Source organism: Polyodon spathula, chromosome 12 (genome assembly GCF_017654505.1).
Source record: "Polyodon spathula isolate WHYD16114869_AA chromosome 12, ASM1765450v1, whole genome shotgun sequence".
NCBI lineage: Eukaryota > Metazoa > Chordata > Actinopteri > Acipenseriformes > Polyodontidae > Polyodon > Polyodon spathula.
In genome coordinates, this window is record NC_054545.1 from 7,896,959 (window position 1) to 7,917,787 (window position 20,829).

The window sequence follows — 20,829 nt, forward strand, 5'->3', positions numbered from 1 at the left end:
AATCGCTATTCATTGTTTTACTTTACCACACTAAAAATCAGTCATTTTACTATTACAGAGATAAAGACCTGATTGCTTTTTCTATCATTTAAAAGCCATCTAGAAATGCCTCCATATAACATTAGGAATGTTCAAAGGAAATTATTTCAGCAAGATGTTGGTGTACTAGTGTATATTAGTCTATTCCATTATAGTCTCTTCCATGCCGCAACAAAAGCTGTCATTAGATAAAATATCCCACACAAAGCAGTCACCTCACTATGATTTATTATAATTTATAAAGCACAATAGCTAGCTTGTAATGGGCATTACAAAGCCGTAATATAATCCTTGGTTTTGAGTAACTCGAGTGAGTGTATGTTTTGTGGGCTTAGACACCATATCCAAAACCTTTAGACTGCATTAGCGCCTTTTGATGAACCACAAGCAAGCTTGCATACTGTATAAACACCTAGGGGAACCTTTTCCTGCTGCAGCTGTGGGGTAAGGTTAAAACAGCTGTTTACCGGTACAGTGCTTTCGCCCATGCACAGCACATACCTGCATGAAGCCAGATCTGTGCTAGAGTCATCCAGGGATGGAGAGGCCCCTGCTTAGGAGCACTGCTCTGCAGAGAGGAAGCAACCTCAGACAGGGCCTGTTCCACTCGGGAGGCTGCGACTGAAGTGGCATGGACTGAACCTGAGAGGGCAAGCAGAACTAAGCACCAGCTCATATAAATGAATACAAAAACAACAGAAAGACTAGAAGGGTGAATTCATTTCAAAAATAAATACTGAGGGTTGCTTTTTGACTAACCAGTTCTATACCAGGACATGATTCAAGTTGAAATAACATCCATGTTTATTGACATTTCTTACAATCTTTGTTTTTCGGTTGGGTTGGCAGACAACTGTATTGCTCCATCAAATATTATAAAATACTACTGAAAAAATAAATACTACTTCAAATCTTGCATTAGGGAGAGCTTTGCTATGAATGTATGCGACACACAGAAGCAGTATTAAGTACATACCAGTACTGAGGATTTTTGCATTATATTTTATTATGCCAGGATTATTTAGGATTTTAAGTCTTTCTTTTTAAAGCACCATTTGCAAATAAATTAACAGATCCATTCTAAGATCAGGAACGTTCTCCAAATGACCCATGAGGTACTATGATAATTATCGTGTTGGCACTGGCTTAGCTCAGTACACAAAAACTTGTCCTGGTAAGAATTAGTTATTATTCTACCTAAACTTTTATTTAAAAACGTTCCCATTTAATATTTTGGGGCTGTATTTTCAATTCTATACACTAACTACACTTTGAATCATAAAAAAGGAGGTCAGAATTAGAAATGATTAAAATTCCATATTTTGGAATAAACAACCTGCTACAAACCAAAGAAAAGGCAATATTAAACTTCCACCGATTAGTTTTTCCATCCTCAAGTTTGCCGCTCCCGACAATCTTTGATGTTTAGTTTATCTTGCCACAAAGATACAGTGTATACACCTTAATCAGAAACAATTCTGTCTTTCTCAATAATAAAAAAAATGAGATAAAAGAAAAGACTTTGGGTCGGATTCTCTGATACTGGTTAATTGTCAAAGTTACACATTTATCTACAGGGCAGAGACAGAACGAGCAGCGACAAAGCTGTTGCAAGTCTCTGCTGGAAGGACCACACTCTTCATGGTGAGGGAGCAGTTTAGTGTCAAAGCCCATCCAATCCTAAACCTCTCTTTTGAATGCTGGAATTGAAAGGCTATGAAGACTGTATTAATTCTGCAGTGCTACCACCCTTTCCTTACACACTTCATTTTAATGCACTTTGTGTTTACTGGTTGTTCATTTCTGGGCCATCCTCCAGTTCTGGAAGCAGGCATTAAGCACTAGCACTTTGTAAACACAAAAGAACTCATGCTGGTGGTATCAGTGCCAACATTCAAATCTTGGTGTCCTGTTTAAAGGAAAGTGTGAGCTAGGTATTACGTTACAGGCTTGAATTCTGATTTATTGCCTTTTGTTAACCCATGTTAACGAGTAACACCCATCCTACTTTCTCGTATCTATTTTCTTTTACAGATGAGGACAGTTTGTTTGTTCAACTATCACTCAGAGCCCAGGAATCAATTTACCCAAATTTTTCTTTTTTTTTTTTAAAAAGATTAATCCATTCACAGACTGACCGCTGTAACAACAGTGAATATAAATGTCATGACTTACAGATCAGCATTGGGTTGTGTAACTGTATCAGGCTATTAGAAACTTAAACGAGAGTGCAGTAAAAGTTAAGATTAAGATATGATTAGCTTGGACTTACTGACAATAAACAGAGTCACTGTTTTTCTGATAAATATAAAGAACATCCGACACAGGATTAGTCTTTAACTAGTGTGACAGAATAAACACAATTAATACTTTACATATAAGCTAAATTAATAATACTATACGTTTCATTTGAGAAGAATCCGATTAGCGCATAAATTGGTCTACCTGTTACCTTAAGCCAAGAGTTAATCAGGGTCTGTGAAACCAGACATGCAAAATGGACCATGAAACTAAAGGGAAGAAACAAATACACTGCACATATTTTCCTAAAATTGTTCTACTTCTTTCAAAAAAAGTTTTACATTGTGTAAACTTTCGACTCTTGTGCTGCTACATTTCTACTCTTCTACAATAATTTGTAACATGAAAAGAATAAGGAGTCAAAAACAAATCAGTGTAAGAATGACATTGCCTTTCAAGATATGATAAAACTGATAAGAAATGGCATGCTCTGAATCAAATAAATAGTTTAGAAGTCGTGCCAAAATGCACATAAAAAAAAAAAGTTTAAAGAAAAAAACCCAGATGAGCCTTAAAACTAATGGTATGTTATCCTAAATTCTCCATGCTATTTAAACATGCATGCGGATCAAAAACTGATGCAGCTCAAACTGAACATGCAAAAAATGCAGCCCACATTCATCATGAAAAGGCTACCAACACTGGCACATGCAGGGAACTACTCTATTACTACAGCAGCAGGAAAAACACACAATGGCAGACTCTAAAGAAACAGCATCCATTCATCAAGGCCAGATTCCTATATAAACCATCATGTTTGTTATTTTAAAACAAAGTTTTTTTTTTTTTTTCCCCTTGCGTCTGCTTGAATTGAAAGTTTTCTTTTTTCTTTGGAACCAACACAAATGCATATTTCCTTAGTACTTGAATTCATTTACATTTTAATTGCCCTTTATTTTTTAATTACTTAAACCTACTACATACACTTATATTTGTAAAAATAGTAAACTAAATAATGAACACCTAGTATTATTACTGTAGATGCATGATCCTAATTGATAACATTATGCTTAGGCCTAGAGAAATGATACTGCCTCTTTAATAATTAAACTCAATAGCTGGTCGAGTGCGTTCAGATCTCATAATACAATGGGCCTCTGGGCAATAAACATAGGTAAACAGAAGCAGCCTCAGTTTAACACACTAAAGTCAACTACATCTGCAGATGGACATTAGCGTTTACATTCGGTGGTGGAACGACCATGTGATTTCTGAGGCCAGCTGACGGCAGTGGAAGTAAAACAGTCAGCCTATAAAAGCACTACTTACAAACTGAAAAAAGGGAGAAAAAACCATGAAAGTAAGCATCTGGAGGGTTGCCTTAAATAACAAATCAAACCACAAAATTAAAAAAAAACAACATTTTAAAGAAAAACAAGCAAGCAAATCAAAATAAATCAGTTAAGTTTCTGACCATCACTACTTCTGGGACTTTCAATCTGTGCCCCAATTCAATTGCTTAAGCCATGTTTGAACTGCAGGCCACTGATGGTTTTCAGAAGGCAGTTTAACAGCATTATGAAGTGCTGATCATACATTCATTGAGTGGTAAAACATCCCATATGATAAAATATCACTCCTCGCCCAGCATGTACGGCATGGTGAGTTTACAATCATATCATGAAATGACTTTCCACTGTAGAATGAAGACCTTTAAGAAAAAAAAAAACAAAACACCAACGCTTTGCTCACTTTGCTCAGTGCAAGTCAGATACACATATGTACCTAAACATGCATACATATATGTGTAGAGAGCTTTGGGAATATGTGAACCACACTGGAATTTTGTTTAAAGATATTAACATTTAATAAAAACAAGTCTCTGTAGGATGATATTATTTTAAATTCATGGCACTAGAGGTGGTGCTTGAATAGCAATTGCCATGATCCAACTGTTTAATCCAAAGAGTGCTCACAAGTTCAGGTTTCAATTCAAAGGTTTCCAATGCCAATCAAACTGCTATGGGTATTTTTATTTGTCAAATAAGAGACAAATAGTCAGCACAGTTGGTTACATTGATGTATGACAGAACCCTTAATGGAATGCTACACACTAAGTGTTCAATTATTTTAGCAATGTACAGATAATCAGAAACCCAAGAACACAGCTGGAAAGGAGACAGCGTTTACAAGGGGAGGAAGCCCGGCGTCCAGGCGCGTGGTCACAGAAATGACGGCTGCTGGGCTTCGGGGTGGGGTCAGATTTGGAATGGGGAGAGTGGTGAGAAGAAATAAAAAAGTGGAGAGAAGGCTCGGATCCAGAGATAGAAGAGGAAGAGCTGGAAGCTAAATAAGGAGAGTGGAGAAAAATAAGGAATCATAAAAGAAAAGGTGAAAAAAAACAGAAATGTAACAGAAATGAAGGCACTACAGGACATCAGATGCATGCAATGCTTCACAATGATTACATCAAGTCTTCCGTAATATTGTCTGGTTACAAAAGAGTTCAAATTCTCTAAAGAATACCAAAATGACAACTGTAAAACAAACAACTACTCTAGAGAGTCTGGCCGATTCATCCCATACATCTGTATTTATTTATTGTTCTTTTAATTGTTTTTTGCTGTTGGCAGATATGATATGCTACTACAGTATGTAATATGTGTTGCACTCTTTTGTACTACAATGCAGAATATCTTAAGTCACTTTTTGGGAATAGCACTTTTCTTCAGTGTCAGGCTGTACTCCATTCAGATACTTCTTTTTGAAATGTATATACTTTTTATTTTGAACATAAATATCTGTTTTTGGTTTTAGATAATGAAACAGATGGCTGGCCAGAAATAAAAAATCTTCTTGTGTTACTGCTATCAATTTACATTTTTAGATTACGCATTCCTGTTTTTTTTGTTAAATCCATATTTTACCCCTGGATTTACAAATATATTTTCAATTTCTTAGAGTGCTTCTCACCTGTTTCTGGGTCACTAAAGTCAGGCAGTGTCATGTTGTTAATTTGTCTTCTGTCTGCCATAGCTCTATCTAATAGACTGCTGCCACGTCCAGAGTCACTGAAAATATACACAATGAATGACACTTATTATACACTACACACAGAACAATGCAGCATTTGAGTATTACACACTTTACATAACTGACAGGTACTGATTAGGACATGAAGTCCTAAAATTTCAATATTCTGTAAAAATATCAACCTGTACACCACTGATCAAGGTGATCCAATAACACATTCCTTGTTTAGATCTGGCAACTTTTTGACAGAACAGCAGCCCCCCCATTGACATTTCCATTCACTGAAATTTAGTGCAATCTCAGGAGCAGAGCTTAGCTATGAGAACGGTTCATGATACCTCTGCAGTGGAATTAATTAATTCCCTTTTCGAATGAAGCTTTAGCTGAAAAAGGTGCAAATCTGATTCTGCAAGACAGCAACCTTTTTAACAAGACTGCGCAAATGTCCATTAAAAAACATGCTGTGATGACATCAGGCAAATCGCTAGGTATGTCTGATAAATAAGAGTAAATCTGTGTGAAAAAGCCATGAAGATGAAACTGGGTGTGTTGAGTGAGCCCACAGAGAAAACAAAGCACACTGAACTGCTGAAGCACCAATAATTGTTTTAAAAAACGATCTTTTAATTAAAAAAAAAAAAAAAAAAAAAAAATATATATATATATATATATATATATATATATATATATATATATATATATATATATATATATATATAGTTTAACAAAACTAATTAGAAAGTGAAATGCACTGCAACCATATCACAGAATACCATGCAGCAAGAATAAATGGTCTATTTCCAAAGAAAGCCACCTAGCTGATTTCTAATTTTACTCACCACACAAATACTGGAGCAGATTTCGCGGTATTGATGTTTTTAATTGGTTTCTTTTAGGGTTCTAAATGATCAAGAATGCAGGATTGTGTTTGGCTTTAATTAGAAGGTTGCTGGTTTAATTCCTTCCTGATTATTTGTCATCTCATACATTTCTTAAATTAAGGGATTAGCAGTTGCCCAGATCAACCGGCTATGGACTCTGTTCACTGTTTAAAAGTGATTTACAGTACTTTTCTATCTCAATATATACAATATGTGTTATTAATGAGGTCAAACCAGAGTTCAATATTTGCTACCAACAGCTGTATCCAAATTGATTTGTAAGAGATGTTAATAATAAAAAATCAATACACCCTTTAGCTGCTTTAGTGACTCAACAAACCACTGTAGATTTATGTCATGAAGCTGCAAGTTTAATTCCACAGTCCTGGCACAAGACATGGGATTTGAGCTCGCCCTAAAGAGGGAGCTATTCCAGACAGTATACCAGACTCAGCCAATGAATATATAAATTCTAATAGAATGTTTTCACACTAGAGTTTAGAATGTTCTGTACACTTCAGAAGACTGATGCTATTCTGGCCCTGGGAAGTGCAGGCTTTGGTTTCTGCCACTATACTGTACCTGGGGTTGGTGAGATTGTAGCAGGATTTCCAGATCTGCAGCATATGTTTACAAGTCAACAGTGCTTCATCGGGACCCTTGCAGACTGATTCCAATTTCACTTTTGTAAACAGCAATCTGTGATAAAGGAAAAAAAAGCACACGTTTAGAGAGAGCACACAAAAAAATATTCATTTACAGAAGAGCTGAAAAAGGAAAACATTTTTTCAGAACAAGTTTTCTTTTAGGTGCCCCCTCCCAACAATGAATAAATTGTAAAAAATTTGCCAGAAAGACAATGGTGATAATGTAATGCAGGAAATAGTTGGATTTGTGATAAAGGATTATGACATTTCCTAGACAGACTTAACTAATGAGATTTCCTTCTAAGCCTGCCAAATAAACTTACATAAAATGTTCTGGATATTCGCTCAGTGCCATTTCAATGATGTTGAGGGCGTCGTGGTAGTGCTTCTGTGCCGATAGTAAAAGGGCCAAGAGATGCAAGGAGTGCACGTCATCTCCCTGGAGCTGGAGCGCTTGGCGGACATAGCCTACAGCTTCTGGAATCTGAAAATGGGAATTCAAATTTGAAATGGTACTTATCTTTCTTATACCAATCTTACTAAAAACAAGCAAACATATGATACCATAATAATCTACCGGTAAACTTGATACAGTGTTGTATCGTTTAACAATATTCTAACTATGAGGACCAAACCTCTCTCAACCATGTGGTGTAATGGGACTCATGACTGAAGGTCTTCCACAGGATCAGGGACCTTCATCCTTAATACCTTTGTCCTGGAGTCTGTTCAAATCCACAAGGTAATTATAATCCTATTCCATCACTGATATATTCGGTTAAATTCATAATTTTAAACCTCTCCCATTCACTGCTCCTAGGATTACATTTTAACCAAAAACAAAAAAAAGAGAGGGTTGTGTGGCTTGGAAAATGGAGTCAGCATCAACACAGCTGGTTACGCTACAGGAAGGCTGTGACTGACCTGCCTTTCCCCAAATATGACTTTATAGCCAATGTGTGATTAAGGGTACATACAGGATATAGGGATACGACTCATAGCGTCCGTCATGCAGTTAACAGTTGTTGGTATTTCATAAGAACATTGGTTCCAGCTGTAGTGGAACAAATTGCTAAACAACGTTATAAAACAAGAGCCTGTAATGCGATCACTTCCTATCAGCCAAACATATGTGATTCAATTTCAGATTCTGTATACATCTGGGTAAACTGATCACGCCGATTAGCTAGGACGTCAGCAATCATGAATTTTCCAAGAAAACAGAAAGGTCAGGCTTTAAAACAGGTAAATGAGATGGAAGATAAAAATTTAAAAAATAAGCTATTCCAGTGTTCTTTAAAGAGCAACTGGGATTTAAGTTTACCGACACGTAAGCAGATCAGTATATCTCACCATACAGCATATTTCTATAAATTTGCACAACAATACAATTCCCTTTATATATCTCACACAACACCAAAGGTCATGGCACAGCATTTTCAAAGTATAATACTGTAAATTGTTGCATCATTTGGTTTTACTCACCATTCATTTTAATATCACTCGACAATTTCAATGACTCAATCAACTGTCATGTGGCATTTTCTAAACTGAGCACTTTGCAAAACCTTTACTTACTGTAGTTAAAGTGTCCTTAATATTACAACCACTTATATCTGAGAATGTACAGTGCATCTCAATGAAAATGAAACTATGGTGTCATAACAGTCAACAGGGGCTAAAACACTTTACAAGGAGGACAAACCAGCAAGTCATTAACTCTTGTTTACAGAAACACATTGGTTCATTTATTGGAGACTTACAACGCAGAACAGAAATCCAGAAGTTTTGATAACTACTGGACAGTATATGACATACTTTCTGAACTTACATCTGGTCTGGTTTTACCAAGAATGTTTCAGTCTTTTGTTCATTTGATAATGACTATGGTAATTATTGATAAATAACAACTCCTGCCACCCAGATTTCACACACTTACCTGTCTGGATACAGCATGCTGCAAGGCCAGGTAAAATGCAGCAAGATGATCCATTGGAGACAAACTTTGGGCCCTAAAAATATTAACAATATTATTTTTAAATAAATTCTGAAAAGATTTTGTTATGAATTGAAACCGACCAATCTAATCAAACGAACGACTGTAGACCACCCCCATAACAGTTTCTTGATTATTTTTTTGTAATCTATACTGTTTCGAGAAATGATTTGCTGCAGTCTGTACTGCATCAGTTGCTCGGTATCCTAACCCAATCATACCAGGCAATGCAGGACTGTAAAGACATGGTTAACGCGAAATGCAATAAGAGAGCAGCTCACAGGCATCCTCTGTGCGCCAAGAAATATTTCAAATCAACAAGCACCAGATAAATTAAATCCTATAATAGAGCTGAAAGGCACCAACACCGCAGACTGGGTTCCTTCTTACTAAATGGTCATGAAAGGTTAGACATGGGAAAGCCATTAGGAAATCAAATATCTTGTTATAAGAAATGAAACTGTAATTAACTACTTAAATAATTACACAAATAACTCTTTGGACAACCGTTTTGACTGAATTCACAAACTCCTGGAAAAAGTACCATAAACCCTTTCCAGTTACCTCTGTATCATTGGTCACTTGTTAGAGATCCAACTACGATTACCTCGCGTATTTCTAAAAAGGAGTCTGATAAGTCTGTATAACAGAACAAGGGTTAATAACCTTTACCTTACAAAATTGTAAGAGTATTAATACAGGTGCACACTAATACAATACCTTTACCTAACTACAGTAAATTAATGAAAAAATAAGTTAATTGTTAAATATATATATATATATATATATATATATATATATATATATATATATATATATATATATATATATATATATATATTGTACAATGTGTAAATAACTTGGTCCACTTGGTTCTTTATATTACTTAAAACACCATTTTAGACACAACTGTCTATGTTTCCTTTCAGTGCATCATTTTTTAATTCAAGAAACCAATGACAGCTAAGGGCATTATAAATGTATTGCTATATCTTAGGAATGTGGCACTTTGTACATCTGCAGTTAAATGTTAAATTCATGTCCATATGGGAGACACAAATTAAAACAGCTATTCACCTTTGAAAAGCACCAAGAGCTTTCCGCTGATATTCTTCCTGTACTCCCCGCAAGGATGCTGCAAAAACAAAAAACAAAACACCGCCAAATATTGACTCACATTCAAGTGAAGCTTTTGTCACTTACAAGATACCTTCGTTTATTACTGTTTGAAAACAGATAAATGACCTCCTGTTATGCTTTCAACAAAAATATGCATCCTAAAAGTTATTCATATCTTATGATGGAAACCAGCTGACACATATATAATTGTCTCCAATTACACCACAAAAGAACTCACTCACCATCGGTGGCTTTTAGGCTGTACACAAGACCAATGGCTAAGTAACCTTTGGGTCTGAACTCCGATGCCTTTTCCCCCATATCAATCACCATTTTGGCAAACCGCTCTCCTTCTTCCAACTTTAAAAAACAAACAAAAACAATTCTATATCTTAACAAGATCAAAAATCCACCATGTCTACAGATGTTAAGGTTACCTGCAATTGCAAGATGCATGCGTAAGTAAGAACTGAGAACAGGTCACCATAGTAATTATCTGTTGTGCAAGGCAGAGTACACCAAAAGTATGCATTCCCTCCTTCTGTCTGTCATTCTGTCTGTCAAAGTCAGAAAGTGACCCAATATGGCCACAGTCCTAGCAAATAAGGAGTAAATATGATTTCTATTTTGTTTGAAATAAATCTGTAAAACAGAAATAGGTCTTAACAGTCTTTAAAAATATGCCCTGGTTTTTGTCTCTCAAGGCAGAAGTATAACATTCTATGGACTTTGGGTCAAATCAAATATCTTAAACAATGGTTGGTCATGCTCCCGATATTTTACATAATGCAGACTTCTTTAATTAGACACAGGAACTTCATTAAGACTAATTGTCCACAGACACAAAATAACGCCTTGAGCAGTTATCCTACAGCACTTAAATAAAGTACTTTATGATCAAATAAAGTCATAGCCTGAACCATATTTATGTATTAGACATAAATAAACTTAATAGGTAACTATCTTAAAAAAGAAACACTAAACTGACACTGTACAGTAAGCCCACAAGTCCATCTATAAAGGAACAGTTCAGTAGCCTTAAAGGAAACAGGATATTGCTCTTAAATGCGGATCTTTGAACTGCTCTTAAACTGCTCTTATAATGTAATCTTCAAGGGCATTGGGATTAACCTTTTCCCCCTGACCAAGTAGCTAACTATAATACAGTACCCCCTCACTATAACAACCTTCATTATAACAAACCTGGCCCCTGGAACCCAATTAAAATAAAAAATAAAAAGACAATATAAAACACACACTCTCAACATCCTGGTCTGTAGGTTGAGGGTGCCATCTCCGCAGTGAAGTCAACTCTTTTGTCTTAATAAAAAGCGCGAGCTGTGTATCTATTCATCCGCAACAAAAATCATTTTATGTTGCAAGAAAGCTGGAAACTATATTGATCTTTTGAAAAAAAAGGAGCAACGCAGGCATAGCTCTGTCGTCAATATAGGCTGTCAAAAAGCACTCTGATTTTTGGCTTGCTCAGCAACCATGAGGCAAAGCAAAATTGATTAAAGAAAAAACAACAACGGCAACAAAAAAAAAAAAAAAAAAAAAAACACACACTTGAGGATCCGATTAACGGTCGGGTTGATTTGGAACAAAAGCTCAGTTTGAGATTCTTGCATGTTCGATTAAGATTTGGTGCACTTTGAAATGATTCATGTCAGGTTGATTTTGAATAAAAGTTCAGCTTCAAATTTAGGATTTTTGCTTTTTGAACTGCGTTTTAATTCTTTAACAAATAGGATAAATCAATAGCAGAATACTGCTTACATGTGACGAACAGGTACATGTAATTCTACTTTTATTCACAATCTCATCTCATTAGCTTACTCCAAAAGTCTGAAAGAATCCCACCCTTGATGGCTCTACTGTCTATTTACCAGAGGACAGAATTTGCAGCTTCAAAAGTCTTGTTAGTCTTAACACAACTGCTCTTACATCTTCAAACATTGTACTTAAAGAGCTTACTTTAAAAAGTTACAGTGAGAGTACAAGTTGACCAATTTTTTGAAATCCATATTTATTAACCTGTATCGATTAAAAAAAAAAACCTAAATTCTGTGGTATTCATTAAATATAACGAATGTACTGTAGGTCTTTTCAGAATGTATCAAATCCACAATATTAAATATTTGTAGTTTGTAAGCAACACATCAGATGAAATTCGTGACAGAATGATTCTTGGTGATCTCCCTCTAGACCTGTGAGGGTGCTGTGTAAAGGGAACAGAGTGCCCAGGACTAGATGGCCAGACAATTAATTCCCAGGGTTAGATGGAAGTCAGCCATCTAGAAAAGGGGCGGAGCTACAGTACACTAAATCATTGACCTGGAAGGGAAACGACGTGGCAAACGCGGATTGGAGGAGCGGTTGCAATCATTAACCAAGGGTGCGTGATTGAAATACCGGGACTATTATTTCGGGACTGAACGCGTGGATTAAACGAAACAATACGCAACGCTGTGTATTGCTTGCTATCATTACTGTTTACTGTTGTCATCAGACTTTGGATTACAAATAAAACCATTATTTCACCAGTAACATTGTCATTCTCTTGAGCACTGCATCACCTCCACACCTGCGCACTGCAAACCACTTTGCCACACTTACCCAGTGCAATGTTCCAATACATAACTTGACAGCAAGAAGCGGAATAGTTGGGTCATCTGGTTTCAGGCGAATGCACTCCTTCAGGACTTTCACAGCACGTGCCGACTTGAAACAACACAGAAGTGAAACACATATGAATCCAATAAAGTCCAGAAAGATTTTTAAATGGTTAGTGGAAGCACCCGCTAACCAAGTTCAAGTAGAAACTGTTGCCTGTTTTATACCATGGACATTTCACAGAAATTTACTACAAAAATGACTACTCTATAAAAGATATAGCTGAAGTATGTTTAAGTGACGTTATAGAGGGAGTTATGTACTTGTGCACATTAATACCATTCAAACATTTTTACCTTTCCTGCAGCCATAAGGGACAAAGCAAACTGGTACCAAAGGTGAAACTCCTCAAATGCAAACTTCATTGCTCTCTCCAGACACTATAAAACAATAAAAGATACTGCTGTAGTAGGTTCACAGTCACCACACAAGTCTTTACATCGACTCTCCTACAAGAATTATCTTAACCATTTTGAGAAGTTATTTCTGAAATATATACTAACAGAATCTTTAAAAAGTAACCCAGGTAGAAGTAAGAGTTCTGTAAAGCTGATTGCATGAATGTCGTGTACTGTATTTGCCAAAGTTGATTAACTGGTAACATCATGTGCTAGCAGGGGAAATGAATAAGAGATCATTTAATATTCACTGGTATATTGGAAACACTGGTCAAACTATGATTTAATAAAAAAAAGATCATTAAATAGTAGAATAAGAACTAATGAAAACATTAGGGTTTAATTGAAAGTAAAATTAAAAACGTGCTTAAGATCACCAACAGTGTTCCATGAGGTTGCATCTATGAAGAGCGCTCCAGGGGTAGCATTTCTACCTAGCGTTGTATTTTTCACATGAATCTGGGGTTATACAAAGTTTTTGCTATGCACAGCTTATTGGGAAAATCTTATTGGGTGGAGCTAACATTAACCCCAAAAACAAAATCTCCCAAAAAGTCCACATTGATAAACTTTAGGCAGCTACAGACATTTCAACAAGTTGGTATCTATTCAAAGGTATATTATAGTACAGAATTTACACACACAATTCAATGCAAGGATATTTTAGAACAGCTGGTTTATAGTTTGAGTTTATTTGCAAACAAATTAATTATATATATATAATTCCAATATTTAAACAGAACAATAAAACAGAAACAAACCTAATCAAAAACCTCTGCCCAACATAACTAAAAAACAGACTCCTATAAAGAATTACCTCAGACAGCATTTCATATTGTCCTCTTCTACCAAGTGCAATTGTCAGTAGATCATACACAATAGAGGCACTTTGTAAACTAATAATACGATCATTGTTGTGTTCAGGAATTCTGCTTAGCACAGCATCTCTGTTTGCCTGGGATCAAATAGGAAAGTGAAAAACATTAATTGAATGCATCTTTTCTAGCACACACACTGAAAGTACAGTCACTGTAAGAATGGTAGTGGTTAATGTATTCTTCTCTAGTAGTGGAACAAAACAATGAAGTCAGTTGTACCTCAAGGTGGGGACTTTTTTTTTAATGTTGGTGTGTCTGCTCCAATTAAAAGAGGTTAAAACAGTGGAGATAACTATAAAAATGTTAGCAAATAAATATATACTGATTTTTTTCAAAAACAGTATGCTAAGCAAAATATGTCATCTTACCATTGATTCACTAATTAGTAGCAGTAACAAGGCTTCTTCTGTGTTTTCCTGAGGACAGAATATGCTGCAATTAAAAAAAGAAAAGAACCACCATTGGTATTTTTAACCGAATTCAGATGTCGGCCTGGTATTTACATGTTTAAGCACCAATCTTGTTTGCTAATCACATAGATTTATTTGAATTATCTGTAATTGATTTTCTTAGCATTCACTTCTAACTCAGGGAAACTGACCTCTAAAGATGTGAATATTAGATGTAGGTAAACATCATTATATTTTCTTGAATTGCATCTACAACTATCTTTAAAAGGTAATCCTCACATTGCTTTCCTTCGGCATTTGTACTGCTGCTTAGGAAGCTGTACTCATATTTACATGTTCACCTTCAGCTCTGTTATGTTAATCAAGCCAGATTTTTTCTTTATCATTAAATTGATCAAGATTCAAAGCATAACTGGCACAAATATATATATATATATATTTTTTGTGGGCGATTTGCAGTAACAAACCAAATACTAAGCATACCCTTAATATTTTCCAACTTTCCACAGAAATGTCAAACCTGCCTGAAGCAGATTAAGAGATAGGCATCAGGGGAAATATCTTTTTACTCAAATTGATTTGCAGAGCCTCTGCAAAACCTTCTAAGAAAAACAGGAGTATCAGATGACGCTTCATGTTAGGAATTTCTTTGGCACAAACGGTTTAGAGCTCCTCGACTGTATCATGCATAAACAGGAGACCCAATGCAAGGCATCAAAGATGGAGATTGCCTTTTAAAGCTGTCGGAATGTGTAACAGAAGATTTGCACAAGTTGCCGTCAAAAAGATGCAGGAGTTCCTAGAGCAACTCTTTATGTTTGTAGAGACTGATCAACTAAAAGCTAGGCACAACATTCAAAATAGAGCTGTACAAGAACATACTTTTCTCCGGCATACACCTTTGGCCTTCTACTGAGGGCGTAGTCCTCAATGTTGGATGCCTGTCGTAGAGGGTCATCCAAGGGTGACTGATGTGGAGGGTCCTGCAGCGGGTTCCAATAGCTCTGTTCACACATTCCTCTTAACAAGATCTCAGCTAACTGCCTAGCGATTGTCTGAGGGAAAAATACATACAGCATTGAGGACGTGCCAGAACAGGTCCAATATATATATATATTTTCCTGCGTGGCTTTATATATGATATTAAGCACAGTAGCATTCATTTTAAAAGTGATTTTGAATTCGTAAAAAAACCATCACATCTCTCATATTAATATGAACATTAAAAATTAATTAAAAAACAAAACAACTGTAGAGCAATTTCATTAAATATAAGGACTAGCTGCTGTATCCCCCTCCCTCCACTCCCCTGCCTCCAGAGCCCACTCCTTCTCCAGCCTTGCCCCTCAGTGGTGGAACGACCTACCCACAAATATCAGGACTGCTCAGTCCCTGACCATCTTCCAGCGCCTCCTCAAGACACACCTGTTCAGACCCATTTGTAAACCTCACAACTCGACCATACTGGACTATATGGTACCCAATTGTACCAATACTTGCATCAGCTTGTACTTGCACTGAACTGCTCCATACCTTGCCACATTCAACTACTGCTCCTAACTATAACTGCTTACTGTACCTTGTATTTGATTTTACTCTTATAGGTAACCGCTCTCATGTTTTTTGTAACTGTTCTTATTTGAAATTATTCTTATCCATATATCATACTTACTACATGTTCTTATTGGACTTTACTTATACAAGCAAATATTTACTATAAATTTTAACTGCTCTTAGTCAAACTCGCTCTTACTTATAATTTACTGTATTCTTTATCTTGCTCTTGAATTTGAATTTGACCTTATTGTGCTTTCATAACTGCTCTTATCTGTAGTATGATATTCTGTAATGTGACATTTTATGTGATAACTTGTAATGTGATGATTTATAATGTGATATTTTTTGTAACAATTGTAAGTCACCCTGGATAAGGGCATCTGCTAAGAAATAAATAATTTAAACATATATTGTCGTCTTCTACCAAATGCGACTGTCAGTAGACATGTCAGCTTTAGAATGGCTAAAACATTGTTACCCATGTAAGTGTAATGACGCTGGGTGGCTGAAAATCCTTTTGGAAAAATAAAAACTATGCTTCCCAGAAGCCTTTGGGGGCACTTAGCCTACAAATGAGGAACAGCTGTGTATCCTTGTTCTAAATGTTCACTGATTGTTAATTGTGTGTTGATTGGTTGAAATGTTTATCACAGGTATAAAAGCTGTCCTTTGTTCCAAGATGGTGTTGGGTGCTATGGAAATGGTTGAAGTGTAAAACTGTGTTTTTGGAACTCTGACAGACAGACGTGCAAAACGAATCACTGTTTGTGCATAAACACTGTCAGCGTCTTAAAGGTTTAAAAAGCAGTTTTAATCATCTAAACATTGTTATCAATTTAAAGCAAAAACATCATTCCTATTCATTGCAGCTTCAACTGTGTTCTTATGATATAAAAAAAAAGGCATTTTAAACCTACGTAATGTACAGCTGGTATATGCCGTTATATAACTATTCATACATAAGGCCTCTCCAGCCAATTACATCAATGTTCAATTAAACACTGTTTCGCAGCTTACCATTCTCAAGTTCTGTGTTGTTCTTGTTTCAACTGCTCTCAGGATCTCTCTAAACCTTCCAACCCCTCTTGTCAAGTTTCTGTTGTTGAGAATAAAAACACACACATTTGCTTTCTCATAAATGAGGGAATACAAAATAAAAACCTTGTCATTAAAAGCACTAACGCAATTTCAGTGACTGTGTTTCTATAAACAACTTCAATAGAAACCTAAAACTGTCAGCCCATCCACATGGCACAGAAATGCATTACCCTCAAATTAAACTTATTTCTCTCACAGCAAACTGGCAGCTGAAACCATGGAAACAGGCAACCGAAGCACTACTGTACTAGCTATTTATAAGACATTTACAGCCACAATAAAAGTATACCTTCACTGCAGTTTAAATTATTTCAGAATGGGTCGGTATATGATCCCAGCTAATCATTCCAATCGTATTTTCAAAAAAAAAAAAAAAAAAAAAAGGAGTAACATTTATCCCCCATCCCAGCTGTAAATACAAAATCAGAGCTACAGTCTCATAAAAAAAAGTGCATCACACGACATACATCCACAGAGGAAAAATAAAAGGGCGATACTAAATGCAAGCTTTTGGAGTCTGAAAGAGGCTACAGACAGATGTTCTGGGACCAACGGCAAATCAACTGTGTGTTTACAAGCATTGCTGTCGTGAATCATGCTTTTTTTTTTTAAGATGATGGGGACTTTAAAGAGACTGCAATAGTGTTTTAAAAGCTGGTTTCAAAAAAACAAAAAATAGTACTACATCCATAGTGCATTAACAAAAAGGAGTGTTACTGTATAACCACACTGCCCTTACAGACAATAAACTCTTCATACTGACAAAACAGTGCAATGAGATGGTGCATGCTTTTTTTTTTTTTTAAGTGTGAATTTGCCACGAAGTAAATGCATTGCTACTGTATTACATTACTGCATTTAGAAATTGCTCACAACTGAGTTTTGTGTTCTTTTTGTAGTTTTTCCATCAGACATTGTATCATACAATTGTCTTAACACTCGTTCATTAGAAGTTATTTATGCAAGCAGATCGTTCACAGGTATGATTTGTGAGATAACTAATTCAAATCTAAGCTTGTTAAATTAGTAGCACCCAGTCAAGATGCGGAACAATTACAGTACGTTGCATTCCTTTTGGGTTTCTAAACATTATTGAGATTTGAATAATATACAGCATGGCTGAATTACAGGGATAAAACTATTGCATCTTATATAAATCACGAGGTACATCAATGTTACGACATCTGCGACCCAGAGGGCTTATAAATGGGCTCCAATTGCATTAATTGAAATTAGTTAACCTTCCCTGTACTGTAAAAACTGCAGAGAGGTATTGGTCTGTGATATTATTATTTTCCCGCTCCTTCACTTTGATGCACAAAGGAGATGATATCCAGCAACATATTGACCCATATTCAACACTCTTACTGTCTGTGTCAAGCCAAAAAGAAAGCTGTTCGCAATTAAGAACAGAACAAACAAAATCGACTGCATTATCCACGGAGGTCTCGGATCAAAGTGTTGCCATGTTTCCCCATATGAGAATTAATAACAGCAGCAGCAGCACAGAAAATGATACTGAAGCTAATAAAGGAAAGCAAAACTGATTCTAACACCTTAAGGCATTCACTTTTAATAATACTTCCACTGCCACCGAAGGTCTGGGAAATCTTCCAGTTACATGTGGTATATTAATAGGGCTACACTGACGATATAGTAGGTAAACAATATTAAATGAAAAACACATTTTAAAAGGACTAATTTGCTATTGATCAGACCTTCAATGCATCAAAATGAATGGATCTCATTCAAAGCAGGTGACTACAGTTTCAAAACAGTACACTATAGAGTCCATCACCATTTCATTATCCTGTATTACTCTGAGCAGTCACTTATGTAATCAAGTTTACATAAGAATTACATTTATTTAGTGAAACTGTCAGGGCTGCATGCTTCTCAAATGGAAATATTGAACGAAACAATTTCAAGTTAAAGGAGCCCCGACTTTATTTTGGAAATATTTCAAGAAATAAAGACTCTTAGTCTCTGGGTATTTTTCATATTAATAATAGCAAAACTGGGAAATGCTCCTTTAAACTGAGTTCCAATTTGTCATTTTCATCAGAAATAACCTAGACTAGATACTATGCCATTTTTATAAAATGCATAGATAGGTACATACTGCTTATCTTCACAAAAAGTGAGCCTGGAATGACAATAAAATAAAAAATACATAATTTTTTATACATAATAAAATACATTTTTATTACTACAATCTCATTAAAAAAAATAAAAAATAAATCCTGGGACACTGCTATAAAAGGCCGGTAATGTTCTTTTTGTCAAACATCTTTAGCTACATATACTGTATAATATATACTTTACAAGATCATTTATGTTTGTCCTTTTTCAATAACATAGTTCCTTACTGAGGATATTATGGATTCTAAATGTGCCACTCTAATTGCTTCTAAACCCTCTTATCTTTTAGATAAAAGGATTTCTTGGAGAGCACTGTATCGACAGGCCTTTTCTTACCCATTTTTGAAGTAAATGACGTGTGCTCTTTGAAGCCCTGTTTCCAGGAAAAATCCCAGTTCCTGTTCATGGGAGATTGGGCCTGGCTTGGGACTCCTGTTCTGAATCCCACTGCTCAGAGCCTAAAAAGAAAATCAGATGATTTAAAAAAAGTGTTAAACTTGTATAGGGCTGGTTGAGCAAAGAATGCCCTCAAGTGTTTGCATGCTCACTTTGATACAGCAGTACGCAGATAAAGGCTGAGCACAAGGTGAACAGTTTCACTGCATTGTCAGGCCTAGCTTGATTTTGAAAAGAAACAACATGCAGGCTTTCCACTCTAGTCTAAAAGCAACTCCCAAACATTTTGCGTTCTCTTTCATTATAAATGGTTTAAGCACTCATGTACAGATGGTCAAGCAGATGTGAAGTCAAGGACAAAAAAGTGTTGCAAAGTCATTTGAAATTTAAAAAAAAAAAAAAAAACATGACTGAAGCTTTTGCTAATTAGTATAAAACATGTACTTAACTGCAAAAAACATGTTTAATTATATCTCCTACACATTTTAAAATACTTTTTATAAACACCCAAATGTGTACAAATCTCCCTTTCAAAACTGTAACCACTAGCAGCACTCTGTAGAACGGTTTTGCCTCAGAATAGAGGAGGACAAACAGAGGGATCTTAAACAGCTAGTATCACAATTTAACCATCTTTTTTATTACAGCACTTTTACCTGTACAAGAGTTTTCTTAATGAACTTTCCGTTTCTCTAGTTTTCTCATCCTCGGAGACATGCCTGCTTCAGTTGCTGCTACTCTGTCACTGGGCAACTTGTTTTTCAAACCAGAACATGCTCTCTAACTCTTGAAATAGGACCCAGTTGAAACTAATGCAACGGTGCTGTGTTCCTGCATTGTTGGTGGGTCTTGTACCTCGAAATAAGCGCAGTGACAAATATGATTTTGTTTTTACAACTTCATTGTGTGTAGAGCCTCTGCATTCTGTAATCTGCTATACGTGTCATTTTTCAAGACAATAAGTCTTTTGCAATGTCTTTGGACAATCATTTGTCATTGAATTGAAGTTTATTTTAGTATTTCTACATTCAGCATTACTGAGTGTTCGATAGACATGCTACAAGCTCTTTAACAGTCAGGTGGTCTTAATATGGAGATGGTCAGCGGGAGTTTACTGCGTTTTTCTTTTCTTGGAAAAAGACCTGCTTGTGGGAGACTGCAAAAGATTACTTTACAGAAGCCTGTGTTCAATCCAACAACTAAGGCACAGCCAGGGGAACCATAAATCTAAGACATAAAAGGCCCAGAGGACATCATATTTAAAGGATATAGAACACAATGAATTTGTTTGCAATTACTGGTTTTGCTCCTATTACCC

At 35.8% G+C, this 20,829-nt stretch overlaps 1 protein-coding gene across 3 annotated transcripts in view; it reads right to left on the reverse strand.

Annotated features, from left to right (window-relative positions):
• The window catches only part of LOC121324213 (tetratricopeptide repeat protein 7B), a 34,802-nt gene that overhangs the window by 6,350 nt on the left and 7,623 nt on the right, over positions 1-20,829 (reverse strand). The window contains exons 5-19 of one of the 3 annotated variants that reach the window (XM_041265846.1): positions 19,452-19,573; positions 16,893-16,971; positions 15,201-15,373; positions 14,277-14,340; positions 13,848-13,985; positions 12,929-13,012; positions 12,576-12,680; positions 10,199-10,316; positions 9,915-9,972; positions 8,781-8,853; positions 7,165-7,325; positions 6,777-6,893; positions 5,254-5,351; positions 3,610-3,660; positions 541-681 (exon numbers count right to left, since the gene is read on the reverse strand). In XM_041265846.1, the coding sequence (XP_041121780.1) occupies positions 541-681; positions 3,610-3,660; positions 5,254-5,351; positions 6,777-6,893; positions 7,165-7,325; positions 8,781-8,853; positions 9,915-9,972; positions 10,199-10,316; positions 12,576-12,680; positions 12,929-13,012; positions 13,848-13,985; positions 14,277-14,340; positions 15,201-15,373; positions 16,893-16,971; positions 19,452-19,573 (1,582 nt within the window). Of the gene's footprint in view, positions 1-540; positions 682-3,609; positions 3,661-4,470; positions 4,627-5,253; positions 5,352-6,776; positions 6,894-7,164; positions 7,326-8,780; positions 8,854-9,914; positions 9,973-10,198; positions 10,317-12,575; positions 12,681-12,928; positions 13,013-13,847; positions 13,986-14,276; positions 14,341-15,200; positions 15,374-16,892; positions 16,972-19,451; positions 19,574-20,829 lie in introns of all 3 variants that reach the window. The other 2 variants (XM_041265844.1, XM_041265845.1) reach the window with 2 other exon arrangements.